The sequence below is a fragment of the Octopus sinensis genome, linkage group LG1, assembly GCF_006345805.1.
Source record: "Octopus sinensis linkage group LG1, ASM634580v1, whole genome shotgun sequence".
NCBI classification, from domain to species: Eukaryota; Metazoa; Mollusca; class Cephalopoda; order Octopoda; family Octopodidae; genus Octopus; species Octopus sinensis.
In genome coordinates this window covers 87,362,868-87,389,729 of record NC_042997.1, presented here as the reverse complement: position 1 = coordinate 87,389,729, position 26,862 = coordinate 87,362,868, and the positions used below count along the sequence as shown (strand labels likewise).

Sequence of the window (26,862 nt, the reverse complement as noted above, 5' to 3'; positions counted from 1 at the left end):
ATACTATATTGGGGAAAATTTATCTTTCATCCAGTGCTGGTTATTATGAACTCCATAGTGTTACTGGAATTTTTTAATGTCTTTACTTCAAATTTGATATATTTGGAACAGTCAGATATGAAATTTCTGCTCTGGCAACTGATGTGTTGTTTGAATCTTAAATATTATCATCTAATAGAGTGGAAATGTAGGCAGGATGGGAAATTTTGGAAAGATATAGTCCTATAGAACTGGACAAAGTGCTCAGAATAAGATATAAGCTATAAAATATGAGGGAGCCATGGGTGAACTTAGAAGCAGTTAGTCAGGTACAGTGTTGATTTTGTTCTAATATTGGTTTCAAATGTTGGCACAAGGCCAGCAATTTCAGGGGAAGGGTAAGTTGATTACATCAACCCCAGTACTCAACTGGCACTTATTTTATTGACCCCAAAAGAATGAAAGGCAAAGTTGACTTCAACAAATTTGAATTCGGTACATAAAGACAGACAATATGCCACTAAGCATTTTGCCCAGCCTGCTTATGATTCTGCCAGTTTACCACCCTATTCTGTTGTTCTTATATTCTTATATCATCATGCGACGTATAAATATCTTATAAAATTTACTGCATTTGATAACACATAAGATACACTTATATGCCATCTTAATGTCTCAAAAAAATCACCCCAGGTCTTATATGTGAAGTTGCTTTAAATATTACATGCTTTAATGCACTAAAAACTATTTTCCCTGAATATACACTGCTGAAATTGGAGTGCATAATCTAATATACCCATGTGTCTTCTATGCCACTAAATACAGTAGCTTCATCCTTCTACATTTCAAAATCAAATCTGTAATCAAAGGTCAACTTTGCTTTTCACCTTTCTAGTAAATTAAGTTCCAATGAAATACTAGAGAGAAAGGAGCATCTAAATCAACTACCTTCTTTCAATCTGTAGCTTTGTGCCAATGTTAGAAGTCTTCAACATATGAGAAATTAGAATATTCTGTTGCTGTAAGAAATCTTTTGGAAGTGACATTTTATTTTTCATTACAGGTGAATATTTCAAAGCTATGGAAAATATGGAGAAGTACTATCATTTAACCACTGATAAAGACTGGGTATCTAACAATAATGTTAATTTGAATACCCAAGCAACTCTTCATTTGTGTGACATTTATACCATTATTGCAAATAGCATGGAAAAGATTCAACGCTTTGACAGTTCTTTACAATATTTACTGAAGGCTCATGAAAAAGCAGTAGAAAGTAAATATTATTATTTTTTTTCTTTCCTTTACATGTTTTTCTGTGTGTCATAACTAACTGAATAAAAAACAACCCATCAAAGAGAGTCACTAACACAACATTATGTCCATAGCTGGGACACTTAATACTTTCTGGCTCTGTTTACCTATGTGTGTGTATGGATATATATGATATATATATTAAAAAAATGTATATTTAAAGAGACATAATGATGATGATGGTATGTATGTAAGATATACATATATGTCATCATCATATTATTGTTTAACATCTGTCTTCCATGTAGGCATGGGTTGGACGGTTTGACAGGAGTCAACCAGGTAGAAGACTACACCAGGCTACTGTGTCTGTTTTGGCAGGGTTTTTGCAGCTGGATGCCCTTCCTAACACCAACCATTCCACAGAATTGACTGAGTGCTTTCTATGTGGCACCAGCACAGGTGAGGTCAATTTTGGCATGGTTTTTACTGCTGGATGCCCTTCCAAAAGACAACCACTTTACAGTGTAGACTGGATGCTTTTTCTGTGGCACCAGCACTGGCAGGATCACCAAGTAACTTGAAAGACAAGGAGTATAGCTTGGTAACATGTACCATGCTTTCACTAATTGTTTTAGGTGTCTGTGTAGCTGAGAGCAGACATAAACAACCTCTTGGTCATCACATTCTTGATCTAGCACATTGAGGATATGATAGCTGGAGGAAGTGAAGGCTGCAAGACCTTGGTTAGTACTCATTTACAGCTGAGTAAACTGGAGCAATGTGAAAGAAGTACGTTCCTCAATGACAAATACGCTACTTAGTCCAGGAATCAAACCCACAATCTTACAATCATGAGTCGAATACCCCAACCACTAGGCCAGATTCCTTCACAATATGTGTGTGTATGTATGTGTGCATGTATATTATTGTAGTGGATCATGCAGGCATGGCATGGATTCGATCCTCAATTGCTAAATTTCACTTAACAGTACAATGGACTTTTTCCATGGAGAAACATTATGACAAGAGTGACATTCAGCAGATGGCTTCCCTAAGCCGATTTATGTCTTTGCCACTTGACCCCTGCTAACCTTTTGTATGCCGGGGGGGGGGGGGGTGTTTAAATTGACAGAACAATAGACCTCCCAAAATACCCATTGTTTGGATAATGGTATGTCACTCTTTCTTGCAATCTTATATATACAGAAGATTGCCAAGCAAAATTTAGTTGGCAAAAAGGAGATGACAGAGGGGTGGCCAGGGCAAAATCCAGTTAGTGAGATAATTCAACTGAGAGAAGGTTTACCTGTGAGAATGTCAACTATGATACAGTGTCTTATCACAACACTACTGCTGTTTAAGTGTCAGGCACCATGAAGGTATCATTTTATTGACTCCCTACATTTAACATTCACTCTATCTTCCTCTAATTCCTAGTTGGGCAGCTAGCAGTTGACCAAACATAACCAGCAACAACATACAAGAAAAGATAACTCTATTGTTTTTATATGATACACACTCTTGTCCATCGAGGTAAGACATTATACAAAGTAACGGAAAATAAATATTTGCTTAAAACTTCGATCACTGTTCTTCTTCCATCCTGCATACTGGCAACCAGCACCTTAACAACCACCATTACATTATGTACATATATATATATATATATATATATATATATATACATATATATATATAAGAGTAAAGACCCCCACTCCGGTCATGAATGACCATGGAATATATATATATATATATATATATATATATAATATATATATATATATATATATATATACATATATATATATATATATATATAAGAGTAAAGACCCCCACTCCGGTCATGAATGACCATGGAATTGCACCTAGAAAGTTAACATCCAAGGCACAAGTCCAGGCAAGGTTGTTTATGGAAGGCTAACAGCTGCCCATGCATACCAGCCTCTCCTCTCCACACCACTGATGTTATCCAAGGGAAAGGCAAAGGCCAGTACAGCTCGCCAGCAGTGACATTGCAACTCATTTCTACAGCTGAATGAACTGGAACATGAAATAAAGTGTCTTGCTCAAGAACATAACACAATCCTAGTTCAGGTATTGAGCTCACTACCTCATTATTGTGAGCTCAATGCTCTAACCACTGAGCCATGCTTCATGTGTGTGTGTCTGATTATTTAACATCTATATTTCATGCTGGGATGGGTCAGCTGGTTTGACAGGATCTGTCATGTCTGAGGGCCACATCTTACACTAATATCTGCTTTGAGATGGCTTCTATGGCTGGTTACTATTCCTAATGCCAACCATTTCACAGTATGTCCTGAGTGCTTCTTTTCATGATACCAGCAGTTTTGAGATTGCCATGCAACTTACAAGACTAGGAACCTCTTTCACTGAGTGGGGCTACAGTAGAGAGGGAGATGGTGTTGGTGTAACACTAGGTGAGGAGGGGCTAAAGTGTTGGGGAAGGAACTTGAACGGAATAGGTCTGTTGCTGTGGAGGTGCTACTTAGCTACTCACATTGTAGAGAAGAGGGTGATAATGATCATAGTGGGCTAGAAAGAGGTGAAAACAGTGGTGATAAAGTGTTACAGTGGACCCTCGTGGTACAAAGTGAGTAGAGGTGAATGAGAACAGGAGAACTGGGAATGTTGGGGTAGATAGAAGTTGCATGAATGTGTGGGAGAGTTACTTGGTGATCCTGCCAGTGCTGGTGCCACAGAAAAAGCATCCAGTCTACACTGTAAAGTGGTTAGAGATGGGAATGGGTGCTGGGATGAATATAATGAATGAAGATCAAGTGTTGATTGAGGGATGATAAGTAAGGAAGAGTAGAGCTGAGGGGTGGGTGTGGTAACTGGTGTACAAGGAATGGAGGGCAACCCATGATATATGAGGGACAGGGAAAATTAGATGACCAACAATGCAGAAAAAGAGCAAAATAACAACAGAATTATTCAGCAGGCGGGAAATATGAGAGATGATAAGAGAAACTGTGAGAGAGGTGGGGGGGTTAGCTTCCATGCCTGCAATTCCCTCTCTGATTCCACTATAGATTTAGTGATGAGAACTAGATCATCATCATCAACATTATCATCATTTCATGTACATGTATGTATGTGTACCATGTATCATAACAGAAAGGAAACAGTATAGTTGTAGTTTAACCCCAATTCAATGTGATGGAGTAAATCTATAAAAAAGAGTTTTCCAGCTGTGGCCATCCTGTCTTTTAAAATATATTGAAATTTATGTTATATAACTTGTTTCTTTTTTAAAAGGGGGAAGCTGTGATTTTAGGAGAATTTGGTTGCTATTTCTAACAGATTGAATAACCATGTAAATGCTGTATTATTTTTCAACAGTTTGTGCTGCTGATTTCAAGTACTCTAATGGGGAAAAAACAATGAATCCATTATACTGACTTCAAAAGATACTGAAACTAGAAGGATAACCCAGAGTTTAATCTCTCTGTGGTTGATAGGTATCTGGATATTGTTTAGGCTGCATGTTGTTCCAATATAAAACCAAGTTTACAGAAAATATCTTGTAATAATTTCACAACACAGCACAAGCATTTGAACATAATTTATTGTGTTGCATTAGTATGAAAGGATATTCATGCATTACAATTAATAGTAACAGTAAAGTGGAAATAGCATAATATGATATGCAAGAAAAATGTTTGTTCAAAGTTTAACACATGGGCTGGTTTTTACATACTAAGCAAATATACAGGTGCTATGTCATGTCTTCTTTGAAATCCTCAATTGAATGTGCAGCTGTTAGAATAGCTATATAAAGAGTGTGTAATCCAAAGCTCAAGCCAAGACACTCTAAAACTGGTGAGAGTGGAGAACATCATAGCAGCTCTGATGTCTGTGGAATTCTGTGATATTGGCACTTAAATTGATTGTACTTATAGGCTTTGTCCATGAAAGTTCCAGACAGGCTAAAAAAACGATCCCATAAACAACAACCATTGATTGGATAAAATCTTGGTTGTTCACATGATAAAACTATGATTGAATTTTGATTTGAAATTCGTGTGTAACAAAATGCAGCTTCAAATCAAATGTTATACTCTCAACAGTGTATAGGTTTAGGCAGCAATCTTATATTTCCTATTTGCTGTTTGGCAAAAATGGTTGAAAATTTGAATATATTATTTCATTTGTTTATAATTTACATCCATATCCTCACTAGCATAAAATAATTTCTGGTGGAACATTTGGTTTTACAGTTGGCCATCTGCTAATGCCTCAACTATGAAATGGAAATATAATTAGTTTGTCACTCAGACAAACTAAGATGAATTTTCTAAAGAGAGCAAATGAGAAACAAATGTTTAGAAAATTAATGTTTGACTGGGACGAATAGATCATCATTCCATCTTGTAATGATGTATCTATCTTGCTAATGTATCTATCTTGCTCCTCAGTAACATTCAGAAAATTTGTTCTAAGTAATTTCTTTCAGCTTCAGTATGTGTATGAACAATTTCAGTGCGGTCCTTCATAATGACTGATGTTGAAGAAGTGATTATAATTTTATCATCAGATCTGAAATTAATCATTACTAATTTTAAATAATTTTCTTTCAAAATGTTGATCATTAAGTTCTCGCGATAGCTCAGTTGGTAGAGCGGAGGACTGTAGATTGTCAATATCATAAACTGTAATCCTTAGGTCGGTGGTTCGAATCCGTCTCGCGAGATCCGTTTTTTTTTAACGGCGGTGCATCAGCCTGGCCGCAGCTCTGAGCTGAAACAAGAAAAAAGAAAAATATTAACCCTTTAGTATTTAAACCAGCCATATCCAGCCCAAAAGGTTCTACTTGATTTATGTTCAAAATGGTCAGATGTGGTCCCTCACACCTACCCTACAATATCATTCTAAAAATGAACATCATCAAAATCTTGAAGCTATGAGAGAATGCAAAATTAAATCAAAACAATATGAATGAGTAAGTATTGCATTTGACAAAGTAATTTGAATGTCAAAGGGTTTATAGAGAGAATGTTAGTAAAGGGTCACCACCTCAGTGAAAGTTACTGTGCAGTTGTCTTTTTGCTAACTGGCTGAAACGTCTGCTTAACTCTTCTTGAGTAGAGAACTGCTTTTGGTATTAATACATGCCCAGCCCTGATTGGCTGGAGTTGCCATAGCTCAACTGTGCTACAATCTGATAGCAAAATAGCATTTCTTACTCATTAAAGGTTAATTGAATTTCGTTGTCAAATTGTTTATAATTTATTTGAAAGTAGCTCAGTGAAAAATTTGGAAGTTCATATCACCAGTACCAACTCAGAGTACAGCAGTACCACTACTATTTTTTGCTTATAACAATATTCTGCTATCATACAGCTATCCACTACCATCAAAGAACAGACTATCATTTCCATAGAACACACTATCACCACTATACAACATGAACACTGTAATATATCACAGCAACATAACATCATATTAAATAGATTATCCTCTGTTTTTCAGGTAAAGATAATAAAATTATTGGTGAAGCTGTATATAAATTGGGTTTGGCTTATTTAAAAGCAGAAGAACCAGATATAGCTCTTCCTGTAAGTAATCCATATAATTTTTTTCCATCAATCATATATATCATACTTTTTTATTAACAGTTATATTTACATTAAGAGCAATTTTAATAAAGGTTTTTGGATGGATTTTATTTTAGCCCAGGGCCTTTATACTTTCCTTAGCTGCTTGAAAAGCAGGTGGATGCAAATAGAGACATTTATTTTCTAAAACTATTTATTATAGAGAAGTTTCAAGTGGTTGCCCTAATACTGGATTCTTTATGGTATACATGGCTTCAGACTTGACAATTCTGAATCCTAATAACACCTCACTTGATTTATGTTTCCAATCCTCTGAACTCGTTAAAACAAGTACTTTAGTGAAGAGCAAAATAGGAAGCAAAACGTTAATTGGTATGAGTGTATCAAAGGGTTTTAGGTGGAAACAGTTCAAAGTAAGCTTAATACTACCAATTTTGTTTCGAAGCTTTGAATGAATATTTTATATCTCTTCTTATACATTAACCTTGAACATACTGAAAGGTATCACTGTGTGCTGGAATTTATCCCAAGGTAGTCAGTGGATGAATGACACTCCTGAATGACAAACAGGACCCAAGTTTGCAGCAGATTTATTGAAACATTTCAGTGTAGAGTGGCTGTGTGGTAAGTAGCTTGCTTACCAACCACATGGTTCCAGGTTCATTCCCACTGCGTGGCACCTTGGGCAAGTGTCTTCTACTATAGCCTCAGGCTGCACAAAGCCTTGTGAGTGGATTTGGTAGACGGAAACTGAAAGAAGCCCGTTGTATATATGTATATATATGTATGTGTGTGTATATGTTTGTGTGTCTGTGTTTGTCCCCCCCCCCCAATATCGTTTGACAACCGATGGTGGTGTGTTTATGTCCCTGTAACTTAGCAGTTCAGCAAAAGAGACCGATAGAATAAGTACTAGGCTTACAAAGAATAAGGCCTGAGTCGATTTGCTCAACTAAAGGCGGTGCTCCAGCATGGCTGCAGTTAAACAACCGAAACAAGTAAAAGAGAAAAGAGAGAAGCTAACAAACTTGTCAGTTTTACAGTGTCTTTGTTACTTATAGTAGTAAATTTAACTTCATTTTACTTCTTTAGGTTCCATTAAACACTGTTTGACAAAGACATAGTATAATAACTGAATATAAACTGTTGATTCCTTGGCATTCTAACAATCCATCCCTCTGGAGTACAATTGACTCATTATTTTAAGAACTTCTAGTGTTTCTTTTATCAGTCCTGAAAAGAGTGATAAAAACAACTACTAGGCACATACTAGGATCCACTTAATTTATGTTAATGTGAGAAATCATTATTACAGAGAGAAAAAAATCAAATTTAGTTAAAACAAAACTTGGTAAATATAATTCCACTGATAAAATAACTTTTGGTGGCTGACGTCTGGGTTAGGTCACCCACATAAATTGGAATTTCTCTGTTTTGACAGGAACTTTTCACAGTGTTCTTGGAAATGATCTGAAGCATCTTTTTAACAAAAAAGATTTTTTCAAGAAATGGTTTCTTTTAAACTCCACCCCTCTCCAGAAAAAACCCTGTCAAAACAAAGAAATTTTAATTTATGTGGGCAGCCTATCCTGGACGTCTGCCCTTTTGGTTTATTAATCCATCAGGAATAAAATTTCTTTTAAACCTATTTTTAATCATTAGTATAATTAGGTCAAATACATGTATTTATTTATTTGATAGATATCTTTTTGTTTATTTTCTTTTTTCTTCACAGCGCTTGAAAGAATTCTTAGATGTAACTGAGCGTTATGAGGACATTGAAGGAATGGGACGAGCTGCAGAGGCTATCGCTCGGGCTTATCAATTGTAAGAATTCATTGCTTTATATGCTATTGATAGTGATAAATGTTTCTATAAGCAAAGGTATTCATAAAGTTAGAGTTTAGTTGTGGATTCAGTAATGTTAAGCAGGGAAAGCTGAATTGCCTCAGAATAGGACACCAGTTTATTACTGGTAACATTCTCTGGAGTTATAGTGTCAGTTAACAACAGTTAGATGAAGTTCATTAGAATAAAGCCCAGAAAAGAGCAAATAGAATAAAGAACAGAAGAAAATATGGAGGAATAAAGAATAGAATTAGGCATAAAATAATAGTACAAACACAATGAAATACAATGGAATGAAGACTAGACTAAGGAATAAATTCTTTGACATCAAGATTCATGTAGCAAGCTTGAACTAGAGATTTCTGTGTTGCTGGTTCAATATCTTATTTATTCCAATCGACCCTTGAGACTAACAAATATTTTCTTTCATTGAAATGATTGTCTTGAGTAGAACACAAATAACTAATTATTCCAGCAGCAAATTTGGGAAAACTATATTGGAGTAAACAAGTGGGAGACACATGAAGAAGCCATACAAGAAATTTATATACTTTAACATATACACATATATCATTAGATATTTAATGAAATATCTAATAAATATTGTCCAAATATCCTTGAAGCATAACTTAGGCTCTTAATTGGTTGTTATAATATTAGTTAGCTCTTTACAAAGAAATGATCATAAAAGGATTGTAACTATAAGCTGATGCTAAAGTCACATTGTAAAATACATTTTTAATTTATCAGTTTATTAATAAATATACATCATCATTATCATCATCATCATTTAATGTCCATTGTCCATACTGGCATAGGTCAGACAGTTTGACCAGGGCTGGTAAGCAGAGGGGCTGCACCAGACTCCAGTCTGATTTGGCATGGTTTCTATGGCTGGATGCCCTTCCTAATACCAACCATTCCAAGAGTGCAATGAGTGCTTTTACATGCCACCAGCACAGATGCCAGTTGCATGACACCGGTATCTGCCACAACTACAATGTTAGATATACAATAGCAATTTATATGAATGGAAAAGAAAATGCAGAGTATCAAGCTAACAGAAAAAAGAAGCAACTTTGGAGGACTATTAATGATGTCAGCTGTGTTCCCATGCAAATGGACAACACTTATTGGATGAAAAATTGATGTATGCCCATTTGGTGAGATACATGTAGCAAAGAAAAGCTAAGAAAATGTAATGAGGTGGGTAAAGTCTCGGGATATTGAGCTTCAGTGAATGACACAGGGGCAGCATTCTTTACTACCTACCATCTAATCTGTGCCAGCTGGAGAAAATGCATGTTAAACAACAGAAATGATAGTTTGTTACATCTTCATTGGTTTCTGTACAGCACTAGACATATTAGCTGTTCAATTATTGCTGTAATTTAACTCTGTTCATTGGTTCAACAAAAATCATCTAAGATTTTGATTGAAATTATTTATCATCAAATTATATTTCATTGTCTACAAACACAAAAATGTACTGAATTAAGAATATACTTCTAAATTAGCAGATTGGCATTAGCATATTTTCTTACCATATTTCCCAGTATAGAAGTCTAATTTTTTACAGCCACAAAAGTAGTTCAACTTATATACCAAGACAACTTTGGAGGACCAAAATTTCTTTGTGAAATGCAGCTAGATTTGGAAAGACAGTGTTGATGTTTGAATCCTTACACTACATTGTCATCATCATCATCATCATCATCATTGTCATCATTTAGCATCTGCTTTCTATGCTGGCATGAGTTAGACAGATTGACTGGAGCTGGAAAGCTCCACAGAGTTCCAGTATGGTTTGGCATGATTTCTATGGCTGGATGCCCTTCCTAAAGCCAACCACTCTAAGAGTGTAATGGATGCTTTTTACATTCCACCAGCACATTTACATTATATACTACATTGCTTTGTATACTTTAAAATATGGTAATTCATTTCTGATTAATGATTATCCTTAATTTATCTGAAACAAGAGTCACTCTTTTGTCATTGTCTTCATTTTGTCCAAATGTTATATTGTTTTCTTTTTTTTTGCTACTATGTTTAATTTACTTGAGTGTTTTTTTAACTGTAAATCTGATTCTAACTTTATATAAATCTTGAAGTGGTTTCAAATGCCCTTCAAAAATCACCTGATTTAAGTAACATTTGAAGTTATTTTATGAGTGTAATGTTTAAAATGATATCATGTTATTTCAGAAAAGGCAATACTGAAGCATGCATCAATTATTTAAAATTTGCTGTTGACAATGCTGAAAAAAGTGGTCAACAAAAAGCTTACAGTAATGCTTGTCATCATTTAGGTTGTATATACAACTCTTTGGTAAGCTATATTTCATTATATAATCTACTTAATGATGTTTGCATTAAGTATTTGCATGTATTTCTGATTTCTGTGTACATTTGTCTTTATGCATAAATTCTAACTGAAGATTCTCTAATAATAATAATGTACAATAACAGTGAAGGTGCATGACTCAGTGGTTAGAGCATCGGGCTCACAATCATGAGGTAGTGAGTTCGATTCCTGGACCAGGCTGTGTTGTATTCTTAAGCAAGACACTTTATTTCACAATGTTCCAGTTCACTCACCTGTAGAAATGAGTTGCAACATCATCGATGCCAAACTATATCAGCCTTTGCTTTTCCTCTGGATGACATCAGTGGTGTGGAAAGGGGAGGCTGATATGCATGAGCAACTGCTGGTCTTCCATAGACAACTTTGCCCAAACTTGTGCTTTGGAGTGGAACTTTCTTGGTGCAATTCCATGGTCATTCATGACTGAAGGGAGTCTTTACCCTTATGATAACTGACAGGTCTGTTGGTCATGTCACAAGTTATTATCTTGTTATAGCTTTGCATTGTATACTTCTTATACTAATTACCTAAGATAGATATTTTCTTTTGCCTCTCTTGTTTAACCACTTACTTCATTAGCAATAGGTATGGTATATTGTGACAACAAGTATTTATATATACCTAATGTTAGTTATTTCCAAAAAAATAATCCATCCATTCTAACATAGAAAAAAGAAATATTAAGCATTTAAATAAACTTTATTGTCTTATATCAGTTAACACTTAAATGCTATATTATCAATATTAGGTTGGGCTTTAAGACGATGAGCTGGTAGAATTGTTAGCAGGCTTAACAGCATTTTATTCATCTTTACGTTCTAAGTTCAAATGCAGTTGAGTACTGGAGTTAATGTAATCGACTTATCCTCTCTCACAAAATCACTGGCCTTATGCAATATACCATGCTAAATACATGACAGCAATATACCATGCCAAATACATGACCATGCTTTATTTCTCAATGTTTTTAGTTTCAAATCTTTCAGTGTTACATTTTTTTCTTTCATTCTTCCAAAATTGACAAAATAAATACTATGCATATATTAGACTGATTAAATAAATTCCTATAAAATAATGTTTTCTGATTTCGACACAAAGCCAGCGGTTTTATTGGGGGGGGGCGAAGGGAGAAGTCTGTACCATCAACCCCAACACTTTTTATTTTATTGACCTCAGTGGGATGAAAGGTAAAGTTGACATCAGTGGGATTTGAACTCAGAACATAAACAGTCAGAATGGTATTTTGTCTAGCACTTTAACATTTCTACCAATCCACTCCCCTAAAGTCCTGCAAAATAACGGGCACAGTTCGATCAACTACACACTTCCCCTACAAATTCATGGCTTTGTACCCATGGGAGAAATCTGTACTTAGTATTTGTAAGGGGTACGTGTCATGGCTTGATTTCCATTCTTTGCTAAAAATCTTTCATTCTACATACTTCAAAAGGATATTGTATATATGTTATATATTAGGCTTTGTTATGTTTGTGTAGAATGTAATTAATAGGTATGTGAAAAGTGTAGGTGTATTGTGGAGTTAAATTAGCTTACTTTGTTGAGCATTGAATAGTCAGTGTTCATGAATAATACTCACTACATTGCTTCTGACAAATTGTAATTTTGTTTGTTCACATACTTAGATGAGATGTGAGAAAATTTATGAGTAGTTTTCACAACAAAGCTATCTATTCACATACACAGGTAATAGACGTTGGATAATATCCATAGTCTCAGTTGATCATTCTTGGGAATCCAACCAGAAAAATCTAATGATAGTCGCTTCTAATAGGACCCTATGGAGGAGATGCCTGAGGACCTTCCCAGGAATAGTTTGGTGAAAATTGATAGAGATGGTAGATGATGAATGATTAGTATTTACTACAATTCTTTCAACAACTTCTAAGTTTTGTCCATTCTCATACATTAACTGGATAATATGATTTGATTGATTTTTTTTCCTTTTCAGTGTATGCATTCTCATGCTGTTGAGTACTTCAACAAGGCATACAACATATCTCGAGCTTTGAATGACACTTCATCCTTAAATGCTAACCGTGTGCATTTTGGTATCTCATTGGCTCATAAGATGAATGAAGCATATATATGCCACTTATATGCTCCAATATTGAAACCTGATAATTCTTTGCTCAAATGGAAATGTTTTAGAACAGAAGAGTTTGCTGTTGAAGAGTTTAGCAAAACAGCTCTATTTGGAAGTAGAAACACTGAAGAACCCAACTAAATCATCTTTATTATCAAATAATAAGGTAGTTTTATGTTTCTATTTATGCATAGATTTTCCTTGTAAGAAAATACTCTCTAATTTCTGATATATTATAAAAATGCTAATTCACTTTATGAAATTCAATGTGTATTTCAGGATATAATTAATGGTTGCACTGTTTTTTGTGCCTTAATATATATATTCATATGTGTTATATATGCAGTCACAATTGTGCTGGACTGGTCACATCATCGAAATGAAGGATGAAAGAATACCTAAAGTCCTCATGTACAGCCAGTTTGATAGTGGGTACAGGAATGTTGACTAACCATGGTTCGGATGTAAAGACAAACTGAAGAGTAACCTCTTGGCAGTCAATATAGCTCACAACACCTTTGAGCAAACAGCCTTGGAGTGAGCGAAATGGAGATCATCTTGTTTCAACCAGTATTAACAGGCTAAGGGGTGCAAGGCAAAGGAGAAAAGCAGCTGCAAATATACTGTTTGCACTGACCTGTAATCCTCATACTTGCAACATCTGCAGGTTTCTTTGCAAATCATTAGCAGGATTCAAATATCATATTCTACATAAGCATTTAACTAACAAAGAAGGTGTAGCTATTCAGAGCCTCATATGTCAAAACTAACGGGAGAGTTCATCATTGTGTGTGTGTATACACACACATATATATAGTATATACTATATCTATACACACACACACACACACACACAGACATGTAGATGCATGGCTCTGTGGTAAGAAGTTTGTTTCTCAACTCCATGGTTCTGGATTCAGTACCACTGCATGGTACCTTGGGCGAGTGTCTTCTACTATAACCTCAGGCTAACCAAGTGGATTTGGTAGTCAGAAACTGAAAGAAGCCTGTTGTATGTATGTATGTATGTATGTATGTAAGTATGTATGTATGTATGAGCATGTGTGTATATATATATATATATATATATATATAATATATATATATATATATATATATATAATATATATATATATATGTATGTATGTATGTATGTAAGTATGTATGTATGTATGAGCATGTGTGTATATATATATATATATATATATATATATATATATATTATATATATATATATATATATATATATGTATGTATGTATGTATGTATGTATGTATATATGTATATATCTATGTGTGTGTATCTTTGTGTCTGTATTTGTCCTCCACCTCTGCTTGACAACCAGTGATGGTGTGCTTACATCTCTGTAACTTAGCAGTTTGGCAAAAGAGACTGATAGAATAAGTACTAGGGTTACAAAAAATGAGGTTGATTTGTTCATTTAAGACCTTTCAAGGCAGTGCCCCAGCATGTAATCAAATGATTGAAACAAGTAAAAGATAAAAGATATTGTTTATCTGTATATGTATATATATATATATATATATATATATATATATATATATATATATAGAGAGAGAGAGAGAGAGAGAGAGAGAGAGAGAGACATACACACACACACACACACACATGTATTTAACCCTTTAGCATTCAAATCTTTCTGTCAACTGTCAAATTTAATAGCTATTCATTCATATTGTTTTAAATTAATCATACATAATCTTGTAGCTTAGAGATTTTGCTGATGTGATTGTTTATTTTTAGAATGACATAGTAGGGTAGATGTAGGAATCCAGATCTGACTGGTTTAAATGCTAAAGGATTGATGAATATATTATACAAGTTTTTAAAGCATTAAGAATATGATTTTCTCTTATAAGCTTGGTCTAGACTGTCATAATATATCATCCAATAGGTGCAGGAGTGGCTGTGTGGTAAGTATAGGTGCAGGAGTGGCTGTGGTAAGTATAGGTACAGGAGTGGCTGTGTGGTAAGTAGCTTGCTTACCAACCACATGGTTCCGGGTTCATTCCCACTGTGTGGCACCTTAGGCAAGTGTCTTCTACTGTAGCCTCAGGCCAACCAAAGCCTTGTGAGTGGATTTGGTAAGACGGAAACTGAAAGAAGCCCGTCGTATATATGTATATATATGTATGTGTGTGTATATATGTTTGTGTGTCTGTGTTTGCCCCCCCCCCAATATCGCTTGACAACCGATGGTGGTGTGTTTATGTCCCTGTACCTTAGCAGTTCGGCAAAAGAGACCGATAGAATAAGTACTAGGCTTACAAAGAATAAGTCCTGGAGTTGATTTGCTCAATTAAAGGTGGTGCTCCAGCATGGCCGCAGTCAAATGACTGAAACAAGTATAAGAGTAAAAGAGTAAAATAACAATTAACCATGCCTTTATTCCCAAATTCCTGTTATTGTATTACCAGTGTATGAATATCTTGCTAGAATCTTTCTCCTTGTTTATTGTTTACCACACCTAGATTTTCTGGAATCAAAAAGGTTCCCCACTTCTGATTATTCCTCAGAATGTTTTTATATAACCATTTAAAAACTTAGTACTATTTCTGATGTTCCTATGTTGAAATTATTGTGAGAGTCCATCTTCATTTATTTCAGGAATGTTCTTGTCAGGCAAATGATTTGATCTGTGACTGGTGAAACTAAAATAATTATAGCATGGAAGACAAATATTAGTCATAATATTACTCTTTTACTTCTTTCAATCTTTGGACTGAGGCCATGCTGGGGCACATCATTGAAGGGTTTCATTTGAACAAATCGACACTAGGACTGTTTTCTTTTTTTTTTTTTCAAGTCTACTATTTATTCTGTTGGTATCTTTTGCTGAACCACTAAATCACAACGACATAAGCAAACCAACTCTTGCTCTCAAGTGGTTGTTGGGGACAAACACACAAATACATACACAAACATACACACACACACATATATACATAGTCCATAAAAAAATTGTAAACACACTTCAGGAAAGAAAAAATCTGTATAAATATTTAACTTGTGTTAATACCTCTATGAATATAGACATCTCTTTCAATATTTTATCAAATTGCAATCACTGAATAAATTACAATAACACTGAATTAAAATATTTATACAGATTTTCCTTTCCTGAAGTGTGTATATATTTTTTTGGCAGACTCTGTATGTACAATGGGCTTCTTTCAGTTTCTATCTACCAAATACACTTACAAGGCTAGGTTCCATACAAAGGGGCTGAACTTAGAACCACGTGGTTGGGAAGTAAACTTCTTACCACACTGCCACACCTACACCCATGTATCTATGAGAAATAAAAACTTTCTTATACCTATACTTATTCACTGAATCAGCTTTATATCTTTCTCTCACCTCTAATACTTGTGCTTTCTTCATCTTATATTAAATAACTCTCTCAATCATTCTTCTGTATATTTCTCTTACACACAAAATATGAATACTCTTCATCTAACAATTTATTTGTGAAAATTTAAGCTAAACATTATCCATTCTAACCTCACCAAGTTATCCTTATAAAACCTCTAAAGAAGCCTACACAGAATAATAGCTATTAGACTTTTTCCCCTCTGTAGGTGAAAATGAGAAACTAATCACTCTCACTCCAGATATCTTAAACATTTGTCTTATACTTCTTACAATATTTTACTTCTTCACAGATTCTGGAGCAAGGTATCCTAAGTTGAACATAGAGAAATTATTATCAAACAGGGAAACTTCTTGGGAAAAAAAATGTTTGCAAAGTCAATGTGTTCATGTTAAATACTTCAATAATAAAGCTATTAACATATTTTAATATATTTGCTATTTTATTTTGTTTTTATTACTTTTGTGCTTTATTTTTCATTTACTTCCAAAATGTCTCTCTTTTTACAAATTGTCTCTCTTTTACAATTACCTTATGTTTTACAGTTGCTACAAAAAATATCATATTGGATAGTATATTACATGTTATTGTTGTCAACTCATCATTATAACCAACAACAACCACCATTATCATTTTTCATCATCATCATCAGCATCATCAACGCCGTCATTATCGTCATCATCATTGTCATCGTCATCATCACCACCACCACCACCCTCATCATCACTAACATTAGCTACCACCATCATCCTCATCAGCTTCATAATCGCAAGCCAACAAAAGAGCCTCTACACAGTAGCTCAGCTCATTAAAAATAGTAGCCAAGTCTTCCTTACTATCACACTCAACTGTCATAGATAAAGAAGACTATATTAACCCTTTCGTTACCAACCCAGCTGAAACCGGCTCTGGCTCTGAGTACAAATGTTTTGTTTTCATAAGTTTTGAATCAAAATCTTCCACCAAACCTTAGTCACAATTTATGTACCTAAAACTAGCTGAATGATAACTAAGTTATTTTACTAAATTCTTTGTTATATTTAAAATTATTTTAAAGAAATCCAGAGCATCTCAAAATAAATACAGTAACGAAAGGGTTAAACAATGGTGCTGGTGGTACATAAAAAGTACTGGTGATGGTACCACATAAAAAGCACTGATGACAGTGTCACATAAAATGCACTGGTGCTGGTGCCACATAAAAAGTACAGGTGACGGTGTCACATAAAAAGCACCTAGTACACTCTGTAAAGTGGCTGGCATTTGGAAGGGCATCCAGCTGTAGACACCAGGCCAAAACAGACTGGAACCTGCTGCAACTATGATTACTTGACTAGCTAAGGATAGCAACCAAGTTCCAGCAAATCGTGCCTAACCATCTTAAAAAAAAAAAAAGAAAGGTCACATTAGATAATGTAGTCCAAAATACACTACATTTGAGAAAAAGACGGAATGATCATGGTTGGAACATCAAAGATGTTTCATAACCAAGTAGTTTTGGGTAGTTTTTAGATCTGGCTGAGCCCATCCCTCTCCGGGTCTGATGACAGCTAAATTCTTCCAGAAAGAGAAGAATCAACTTCAGTGCAAGACTGGTATTTCATTTATTGATTTTAGCAGTAAATGAATTCAGGGAAGGCACGTGGCTTAGTGGTTAGGGGTGTTCTGCTCACGACCATATGGTCATGAGTTCAAAAGCCAACAGCACATTGTATTCCAAAGCTTTATTTCACACTGCTCCAGTTCACTCAGCTGGTAAAAATGAGTAGTACCTGTAATTCAAAGGGCCAGCTTTGTCACATTTTGTGTCATGCTGAATCTCCCTGAGAACTACATTAAGGGTACACATGTCTGTGGAATGCTCAGCTACCTGCATGTTAATTTCATGAGCAGGCTGTTCCATTGATCGGATCAACTGGAAGCTCAAAGTAACCTATCCAACACTCTTACAACTCTATCAGTTCCCCACCTTGTTTGTGTGTGTGTGTGCAAGCATATGTGTGTGTGTGTGTGCATGGTTATATACATCATGAGGTAAACTGAAACACCAATGCTTTTGAATAAAAATACACTGTGAGGTATTTGCTTTAAGTTGCGTCAACACTTCCTTGTCAGTCTTACTGTCAGAAATGTGGACAAATAATTGATCATTAGAAACCTATAACCAATAACACTATTGTATTCTAAATGTAACATAAGCTAAATAAGCAAATATGTTTGAACTATAAACAATATGAAGTTAATAAATATTGAGAATTTGTGCAGATTTTGAGAAATTAAGAATAGTGAAGTACAACTGTAATAATTAAAAAAAAAAAAGAAGAGAATAACAGTGTTGGAATATGTCAACAAGAAAGAATGAAATAATTTTTAAAATGATGGGATAAAAACACCCTTTAAAGATTCTTCTCGGTTGTGACATCACATTTACCACCTTCTGGAATTCCCATATGCTTTCTATTTTTACCTTTATATATTCAGTTACGAAGGCTGAAACAATGCAAAATGTATTGTGACCAGCAATGTGTAACAACATCTGATAATCTAGTTGATCATGTGATATTAACTTACAGAAATTAAAACTAGATATCACTTTCATTGATGTGCCATATAGGAAGGGCTACAAAAACTATGATCACAGATGTTTCTCTTTTAATTTATAAAACAAAACTTATTTTACCAGCACAAAAGCTGCATATTCTAGAGAATAAGAAATAAGTAGTGACATGGCATTGCTTAAACCAGTGGTTCTCAACCATTTTTTTTTATCTATGGACCCCTTTGATGACTATTTTACTCTGGTGAACCTCCATAGCCTCTCAATGTTTAAAAACTAGTTTCAAAATTTTGTAGATTGAACTATGTAAAATATTTGAGAAAGAAACCTAGCTGTTTTTCCCAATAAACACATCTAAATCGAAAATTGTAATATACTACTGTGTGTATCCAGCTTATTGTTTTGCTTGCAAGGACCCCCAAAAATCCAATATATGGACCCTGGTTGAGGACCACTGGCTAATGAAAGGAAATTATTTCAGATGAAGATTAACAAGTGGTGATTGAAAATATACTAGGAATGGTATAACTTGTTTTATGGCACTTAATACAAAAATCTTGAGGCTGAGGTATCAGAAATAAGGATGGTATCTTTTAGTAAAAGACATACTCCAATAGTTAGTGTAATACACTGAAAAAATCTCCAACTTTAAAAAAAAAATTTTTCTTGATGCCGAGGACTTATAAGGCTCGTTACTCAGTTTCCTTCGTGTATATGTGACTGATATTACAACATTCCCTTGAATGGGATGCTCATCTGTTACAGAGTTCAAGCTAACAATTTTTGAGGGGAAGGGCAAGTAGCTTACATGAACTCCAGTACTTGACTGGTACTTTATTTATCGACAGTGAAAACATGAATGGTAAAGTTGACTTTGGTTGGATTTGAAATTAGAACACAAAGAACTGGAAGAAATGTCACAAAGTATTTTGTCTTATGTGTTACTGATTCTGCCAGCTTACTGCCTTTTCTCTAACCTATAAATAACATTAAAATATAAGTAAACTGTGACATGTTCAAACATTGTTACAGTTATTGTTGCAGTTTTCAACTAGAATCATTAGGAGTATCATTTGCTTTGGCTTAATAGATATATTTCTTACTCTTCCTATAGAGAATTTATTATCTTAACTCCATATAAAATCTTTCCACTCTTTTATGTAGTTTTGTGCATGTTTTTTGTGTTATTTCTCAAACCATCTCATCGTAAAGGGGAACTTAATGATGGATGAAACAGCGGGTGACTCATTGATAAGGTTAATCCACAGTCACAGAAAAGGGATTCAACATTATTTTACCATTTCACTTTGGTGTCTCTTGTAAGGCCAAATCCAGCATGCAGACGATTAAGACATTTTGACTCACTCCTGATGAAGACTGAGCTAATAGAGATAAAAAGGACACAACAATTCAAATTTACAAATGGATGTCACTTCTACACCACCAGCATGGAAAAATTATATAAAACATAGCAAAAAAAATGTCTACATTCCAACAAATCTGTCATGGATCTACAGAATGTTTTTTCCATTTTATTCCAGAAAGAATCTGTTTCTAATCAGAATGTTTTTAAAAAATAAATAAATGTATCAAGCAAATAAATTACTCTTGTTTAATGTTGGTATAGCTCTTAGAAAATATCTTGCTTCAATTTTCTTCATTACAGTTAATGGCAAGCTGCCACTGCTAATTACATCAAAGCAGGGTTGAATGGTTGAAAGTCTAAGTTAGTCTTTAATGCTTCATTTCCCAAGTTATTGTCACCAATTTTCTTGGTAGTTTTATGTTCCTTTGTCAAATAAAGAAACTAAATAATGTCTATTGGTAGACATGGTTTTTTGTCACTAAATGTCACAAATAGCAAATTCAAGTAATTTTCTTTGGAATTGAATGAGTATATTAGGCTTTCTTTTATTTTTACAAGTCTAACAAAATAGGATTCCAGTTGTTATTTCAGCTTGTTTTTTTTTTCAGCCTTTCTCAGAAATATTATGTACCAATATTTAGCTTTCAGACATGTTCATTTTTGTAAACTAATTGCAAAATATTTATCAGCATTGAACATTCTTTCATTCATGTATGCCATCTTAAACAAATGTCTTTTACCATAGCCTCAAATCAGCCCCGTCATCCTGTCAGTGAAATCAGGCAGATGTAAACTATCTGGAAACCTGTCAGTAGGATTGTGTCTCTAATTCAAAAGTTCAACCATGTTACATTGTGTCATGTTGATTTAGTCTGAGTGTTATGTGAAGAGCAAACATCTGTGGGAAACTCAGCCAATTACTCATTAATTTAACAAGTCAGATGAGCATTCAGATCTGAACTACTGAATGCTCATCATGGAAACTGATGGAACAGCCATATCAACAGAATTAAATTTGATTAACATTTAATCTATAGTTTATCAATTTAGTTAAATGTCATTAAATCACTTAAGAATAGATTTCATGTTAGAACACTCTTAAAGGAAAAAAAAAGACTTTTATAGTGAGCTGCAGTGGTTCAGTGGGTTACAGTTCAACTACTTGACTAACAAATCACAATTTTGAATCTGCTGAGAAAAGTACTGAACATCTTGCTTGTTTGCCTAAGAGATAAAAGCAAGAGATTGAAAAAAAAAAGAATATCTAATTGAACTTTGACATGCAGTGCTTTATCTATCTTTGTTCACCACTCACTACATTCACCCCTACCACCATCTCTAACTATCTGTTATTCTCCTCACACTCATATGAAACTATTCCCTTCCCCCTCTCTGATCCACTGTCTACAATAAAAAAAAAACAGGGTGCTGTTACCTCTGCTGGCAACAAAGGTCTTCTCCTTTGCAACAGGATCATCTTTGCTCATAGGCACTATAGGCCCATGGGCAAAGCAATGCACTGGTGCTTCTAGTATTTATTTATAGACAGCAAGACAGCAGACTTGTATTGGGTTCTTTGACACTTGGATCCCCAGACTACTTTACAGAGTATCAGAGTGAAGGGCAGACTGTATGATGGCTGTGTATGAACTAAAATACTGTGTGGTAATGAGATGGGAAGCTTGAATGCTGAAGACTTACAAAGACTAGAAAGAAATTAAGCAGGCAAGCTTTGCTGGATGTGTGATGTGCATGTATAAAAGAGTACAAATGAGCTGGAAGAAAACTTGGTACATAGAGAACCAGAAGTAGTGGACAGCTACATGAGGAAGTATCAAGTACTTAAAGTTTAATGGAGTGTGTGAGATCTGAGAAGACTTGAAACAAGGTAGTGAAAACTGATCTCATTAAGGAAATGATAAAAGACCAAAAGAACATGTTGATTGGTGATGCACAGTGCCAAAGAAAATTTGACCATTGCACAAGCATGGCAAATGTACCTTAATGATAGAGCCAAGTGATGTATGTATGTATGTATGTTTGTATGTGTGTGTATGTATATGTGTATGTATGTATGTGTGTGTGTATGTATGTATGTTGTATGCATGTATGTATACATGCATGTATATATACAATCATGTATATATATATATATAGAAAATAGTAAAAAGTGAAAAAACTACAGAAGGCTTGTTTTAAAAGGTTAAAAAATATATATTTGAGTCAATATGTCTGAAGAATGTTATCAATTTTTTCCTTTAAGAGTGTTCTTACACTGTAAAAAAAAATTGATAACATTCTTCAGACATATTAACTCAAATATATATTTTTTAACCTTTTAAAACAAGCCTTCTATAGTTTTTTCACTTTTTACTATTTTCTATATATTCAACCACGTGCTTTCACAAACCAACTTTCTCATCTATATATATATATATATATATATATGCATGCATGTATGTATGTACGTATTCTTTCTAATTCTTCTCTGGCCAGCCTCATCAACTCAACCATTTTTTATACAAATGATAAGAAAAACAAAGATTTTTAAGTTGGTGTCAAAACATTTAATGCAGGGAGCAATAAAAATCTAACTAGAAATAATTATGCAATGAGAACAATAACAATATTAATCAATCACTACAGTTATTTTTATTCTTCAACAAATACAGGAGATAACTTCCATGTGGATGCCATCTTTAAATTATTTAATCATTCAAGAATTCTATTTTCTAATGCTAACTGATGTACAACTTTGTACTTTTACTTTGTGATTCTATCATCACTCCTTTGACAATTATGGTAAAGGCACTATGTTCTGCATCAGCATAAGGTCTGACTATCAAAAAGTACCCAGAGTTGTTACCCCTACTTTCCGAATAGAAGATGAAAATAATGTCCATATAACCATTTCCAGTTATTAATTTAACTTAAAGATTATTTTTATCGCAGATGGCGTTTCTGATGATGAGGATGGAGGAAGTTCATTTGGTTAATGTATTTGGCCAACGCTGAAATGACTTCTGAAACTATAAAAAAAAAAAAGAAAGAAAACAAGAAAAAAATTCTTTGCGAATATAAAATGATTGGTTTAGATTTAAATCAAGAGAAATCTGAAAGTTCTCTTAGAACTTTATCTCTACAACTGTTACCTTTCCGAAAGGCGGCTGAGGTTCAGAAACTTAACCAAGAGCAGATAACTCCTTTTTTTTCTAAAATCAGTTATGCCAGCTTTCTCAAGAAAGGTGCATGTAATTGTCATCGCTGAGATTTAACTTTTTAAGTTACTGCAGTATTACAAGTGTTGGCTATGCTCCAAATGTATATTGCAGGGTATTGTTCACTCACCATGACTGTCAATAGATTTTCTTGATTTAACAACTTTTTCGTCATCTTATTTATCTTTTTTTTTTCGTATGTACCAATGAAGAAAATAAGATGTCTATTTATTTCTACCTCTACCTATCCTGTGTCTCATTACTAACAAGTAATGACCAAAACTACTGATTTCTGCACTTTTTTTACACTTTCACTATTGTGTGAAACCAGATTATTTTCGCTGCTGGATCTCTTTAATTCCATTTCGTCTTTTACCGTTTCAATCGTCCTGGTAAGTCGCACCAAACTAAAGTATTTACTTTTTTCAAGGGAGTTGTTTAGATAAGAGAACATAATTGTTTTCTCACAGGAGAATCGGTTTCATATACACACATACACACACACACATACACACACATACACACACACATACACGTACGTACATACATACATACATACATCGTTTATTGTTGCTACTAATATTTCATTAAACTCATACATATTTACCTTTGAATAACTAACCTTACACCTATATTCTCCAAATTAAACACCACCGAAGTTTTGTAGCCGTAGGAGAATTTGTCGACGAAAAATTGAAACATCTTTAGTCTTGGAATTATCTAGTATCGAGTTTGCTGTAATAGATTACACTATTGTCCTATCATATTTATTTTCCTTATTGAATACTTTCGTTCTTTAAATATTGTAATATGGAGACACCCTTTTCTGGATTATATTCCTTTTTATTTAGTATTTAATCAAGATTGTTTTTGTGAAGTTGCATAACTGAACACCTCGTCTAGTACGACGCTATATAGATTCCCAAAATGCATCTTAAATGTCTAACAGAATTAAAATAGAAAAGACGTTTATCTCGAATTGTCTAAACTGAGCGTATTCCTATGACACATAGATAGTCATTCGAACGGTTAGATGCAATCCTCTGTTCTATCGTTTTAAATTTACCGTACTGTACGCTCTAACATGCAGCAGTTTATGATATGGTGTGCAGTGATACAGTCTAGACATGTTGCACTGAAACTGTTGCATGTTCTTGTGTTATTGTTTGTTTTGATCCAATCTTCCTTCATGGAAGGGTTTAGTACATCCAGAGCTACTTTATCCAATATGACCTTCTTTTCTAAAACAGCAAATCGTGATTTTGTAGGAATTTGGCTGCTATTTCCAGTCTATCCAACGACTACGCAGAGGCTACCTTCAATGCTTCGCTTGTATCTTGTTGTTCGTTAGCTTCAAATCAGCTCTGATCGAGCAAAGCTATTCCAGCCATGACTATCACAATTTTTATCTTCCTTTGTATATCTTGGATAACACTCTCCGATGTTCCCTTTGTTATGACTGTAGGGTGTTACAGGGCATCAGTATCAAATTATGGTTTAGCTGCCATTTCTAGAAAATAGAATCTTCATTCTCTATATCTGTAGGTTTTAGTGAGAACGGGGTCCACAGCGGAGCTAAACTTTATCTGAGAACAATGGTTGTTTGTTGTGCATATCTCTGGGACACAGACATACAAAGACATACATGAATTTTTATTTTGGAAACACTATCCTCTCTTTTCCGTCTTTCACTAATCACCCTTATTCTAATATCCAATATTTTAAACTCCATACTTTACGGTTTAATGCAAGGGCACCCCGAAGGGCTGTACGTGGTGCATTTTAGGACACGATATATATATATTTATATGTATGTATGTATACAGAGAGAAAGAGAGAAGATGAATTTTGGCTTAGCTTAAGAATCGAAACCGTAACTTAAATTTCACTCCACCCACCCCTTGTCTAACGTCTAGTACATCAGAATTTATGAAGTCGGCTGTCATTTTTATCGCATTTCCTTAGTTTAAGTAGTTTCCATAGCTCGCCAGGAGTTGAAGAGATACCAAAAACGTCTAAAATCCGTTTGGATGTTACTGGACATGAAGTTCACATTCGGCCACACAATGCCCACTCGCTATCGCCATCCCCCTCTCTCTCTCTTTCTCTCATTCTTCCTCCCTCTCTCATTTATTGTTTTTTCAATTAATAGCAACTGTTGACCTTGATAAAGATTGACATTGAAATTATTTATGCAATAGCTTTTAACAAATTTGTTTTCAAAATATAAGACATCATCCACTTTAATTCATTATTGATACTCAAATTACATCGTAATGTTTCTTATTTCTTTAACCAAGTTATGATTGAAGTATTAAAGAACAGAAAACGGTTCACTAATTATTGGATGGGACATACATTTTAAGATAAAAACTATCAAGATTCGTTGTTAATGTTCAACAGTATAAAGTGATGAGAGTTACAAACCCAGTATTCAATGCAGTCACACAGCCTGCTAGAAATAACAGCTAAGTTTTTCTCCAGTCACACCCTGTTGAGGAAACTTTGAATAATGTGACAAAATTTCAAATTAGAGGCTCCATGCTTTTATTTTTTATCTATTTATTTATTGGTATTCCTGTGTTTCTTAGGGAAACTATAATTTTGAAAAAGATTTTTGTCTAAAAGAATAAAAGTTTCAGTTTTTTACATTTTTGCACCTCACCCTCCATAACCTTCTTCTCTCCTATGAAGGAAAATACCACTTCTCTAATATAGCCCAAGATGTACCCTTAAAAAGACAAGATGGTCAAGGTTGGAATGCCTTTGATCATTTGTCTGCTCAGTCAGGGCCAACTCGACCCAAAATGACATGAGTATTGACTAACAGAGGAATATTGGTTTCTTGAGTATACACACACACACATACATGATGGGCTTCTTTCAGTTTCCATCTTTCACATCCACTCAAAGCCTAGGGTAGCACAGTGCTACAGTGGAAGACACTTGCCCAAGGTACCATGCAGTGGGAAATCTGACACAATGTGGGTGAGAAGCAAACTTCTTACCACAAGCCCAAGCCTATACTTATATGAAACTTGCTTTGCAGTTTGAAAGACACATTAGCCATTCAAAAACATATAAAGACTGTTAACTTCCCTTAAACATTTAGTGTTTGTTATATGGTTTCAAAATTTTCATCAATTGAAACTGTGACCCTGTCAACAGTCTTTGTGTGATTCGAATGGC

The 26,862-nt window shown here is 34.4% G+C and overlaps 2 protein-coding genes and 1 non-coding gene across 7 annotated transcripts in view; all 3 read left to right on the top strand.

Moving 5' to 3' along the window:
• Positions 1-16,963, top strand: part of LOC115219076 (tetratricopeptide repeat protein 29-like) — a 36,133-nt gene extending 19,170 nt beyond the window's left edge. For 4 of the 5 annotated variants that reach the window (XM_036502654.1, XM_036502645.1, XM_036502652.1 and 1 more), the window contains exons 5-10: positions 1,043-1,255; positions 6,733-6,818; positions 8,554-8,645; positions 10,875-10,998; positions 13,004-13,304; positions 16,825-16,889. In XM_036502654.1, the coding sequence (XP_036358547.1) occupies positions 1,043-1,255; positions 6,733-6,818; positions 8,554-8,645; positions 10,875-10,998; positions 13,004-13,279 (791 nt within the window). In that variant the 3' untranslated portion in view covers positions 13,280-13,304; positions 16,825-16,889. Of the gene's footprint in view, positions 1-1,042; positions 1,256-6,732; positions 6,819-8,553; positions 8,646-10,874; positions 10,999-13,003; positions 13,305-15,053; positions 15,073-16,824 lie in introns of all 5 variants that reach the window. The other variant, XM_036502657.1, reaches the window with a different exon arrangement.
• Positions 5,859-5,953, top strand: Trnay-gua. Its single transcript has 2 exons — positions 5,859-5,895; positions 5,918-5,953. It is a non-coding gene; the product is annotated as a tRNA-Tyr (tRNA).
• Positions 16,964-23,482: 6,519 nt separating the features above from the next.
• Positions 23,483-26,862, top strand: part of LOC115216670 (uncharacterized protein YMR196W) — a 75,046-nt gene continuing 71,666 nt past the window's right edge. The window contains exon 1 of the mRNA XM_036501725.1: positions 23,483-24,065. The gene's annotated coding sequence lies outside the window, so the exon portion shown is untranslated. The remainder of the gene's footprint in view (positions 24,066-26,862) is intronic.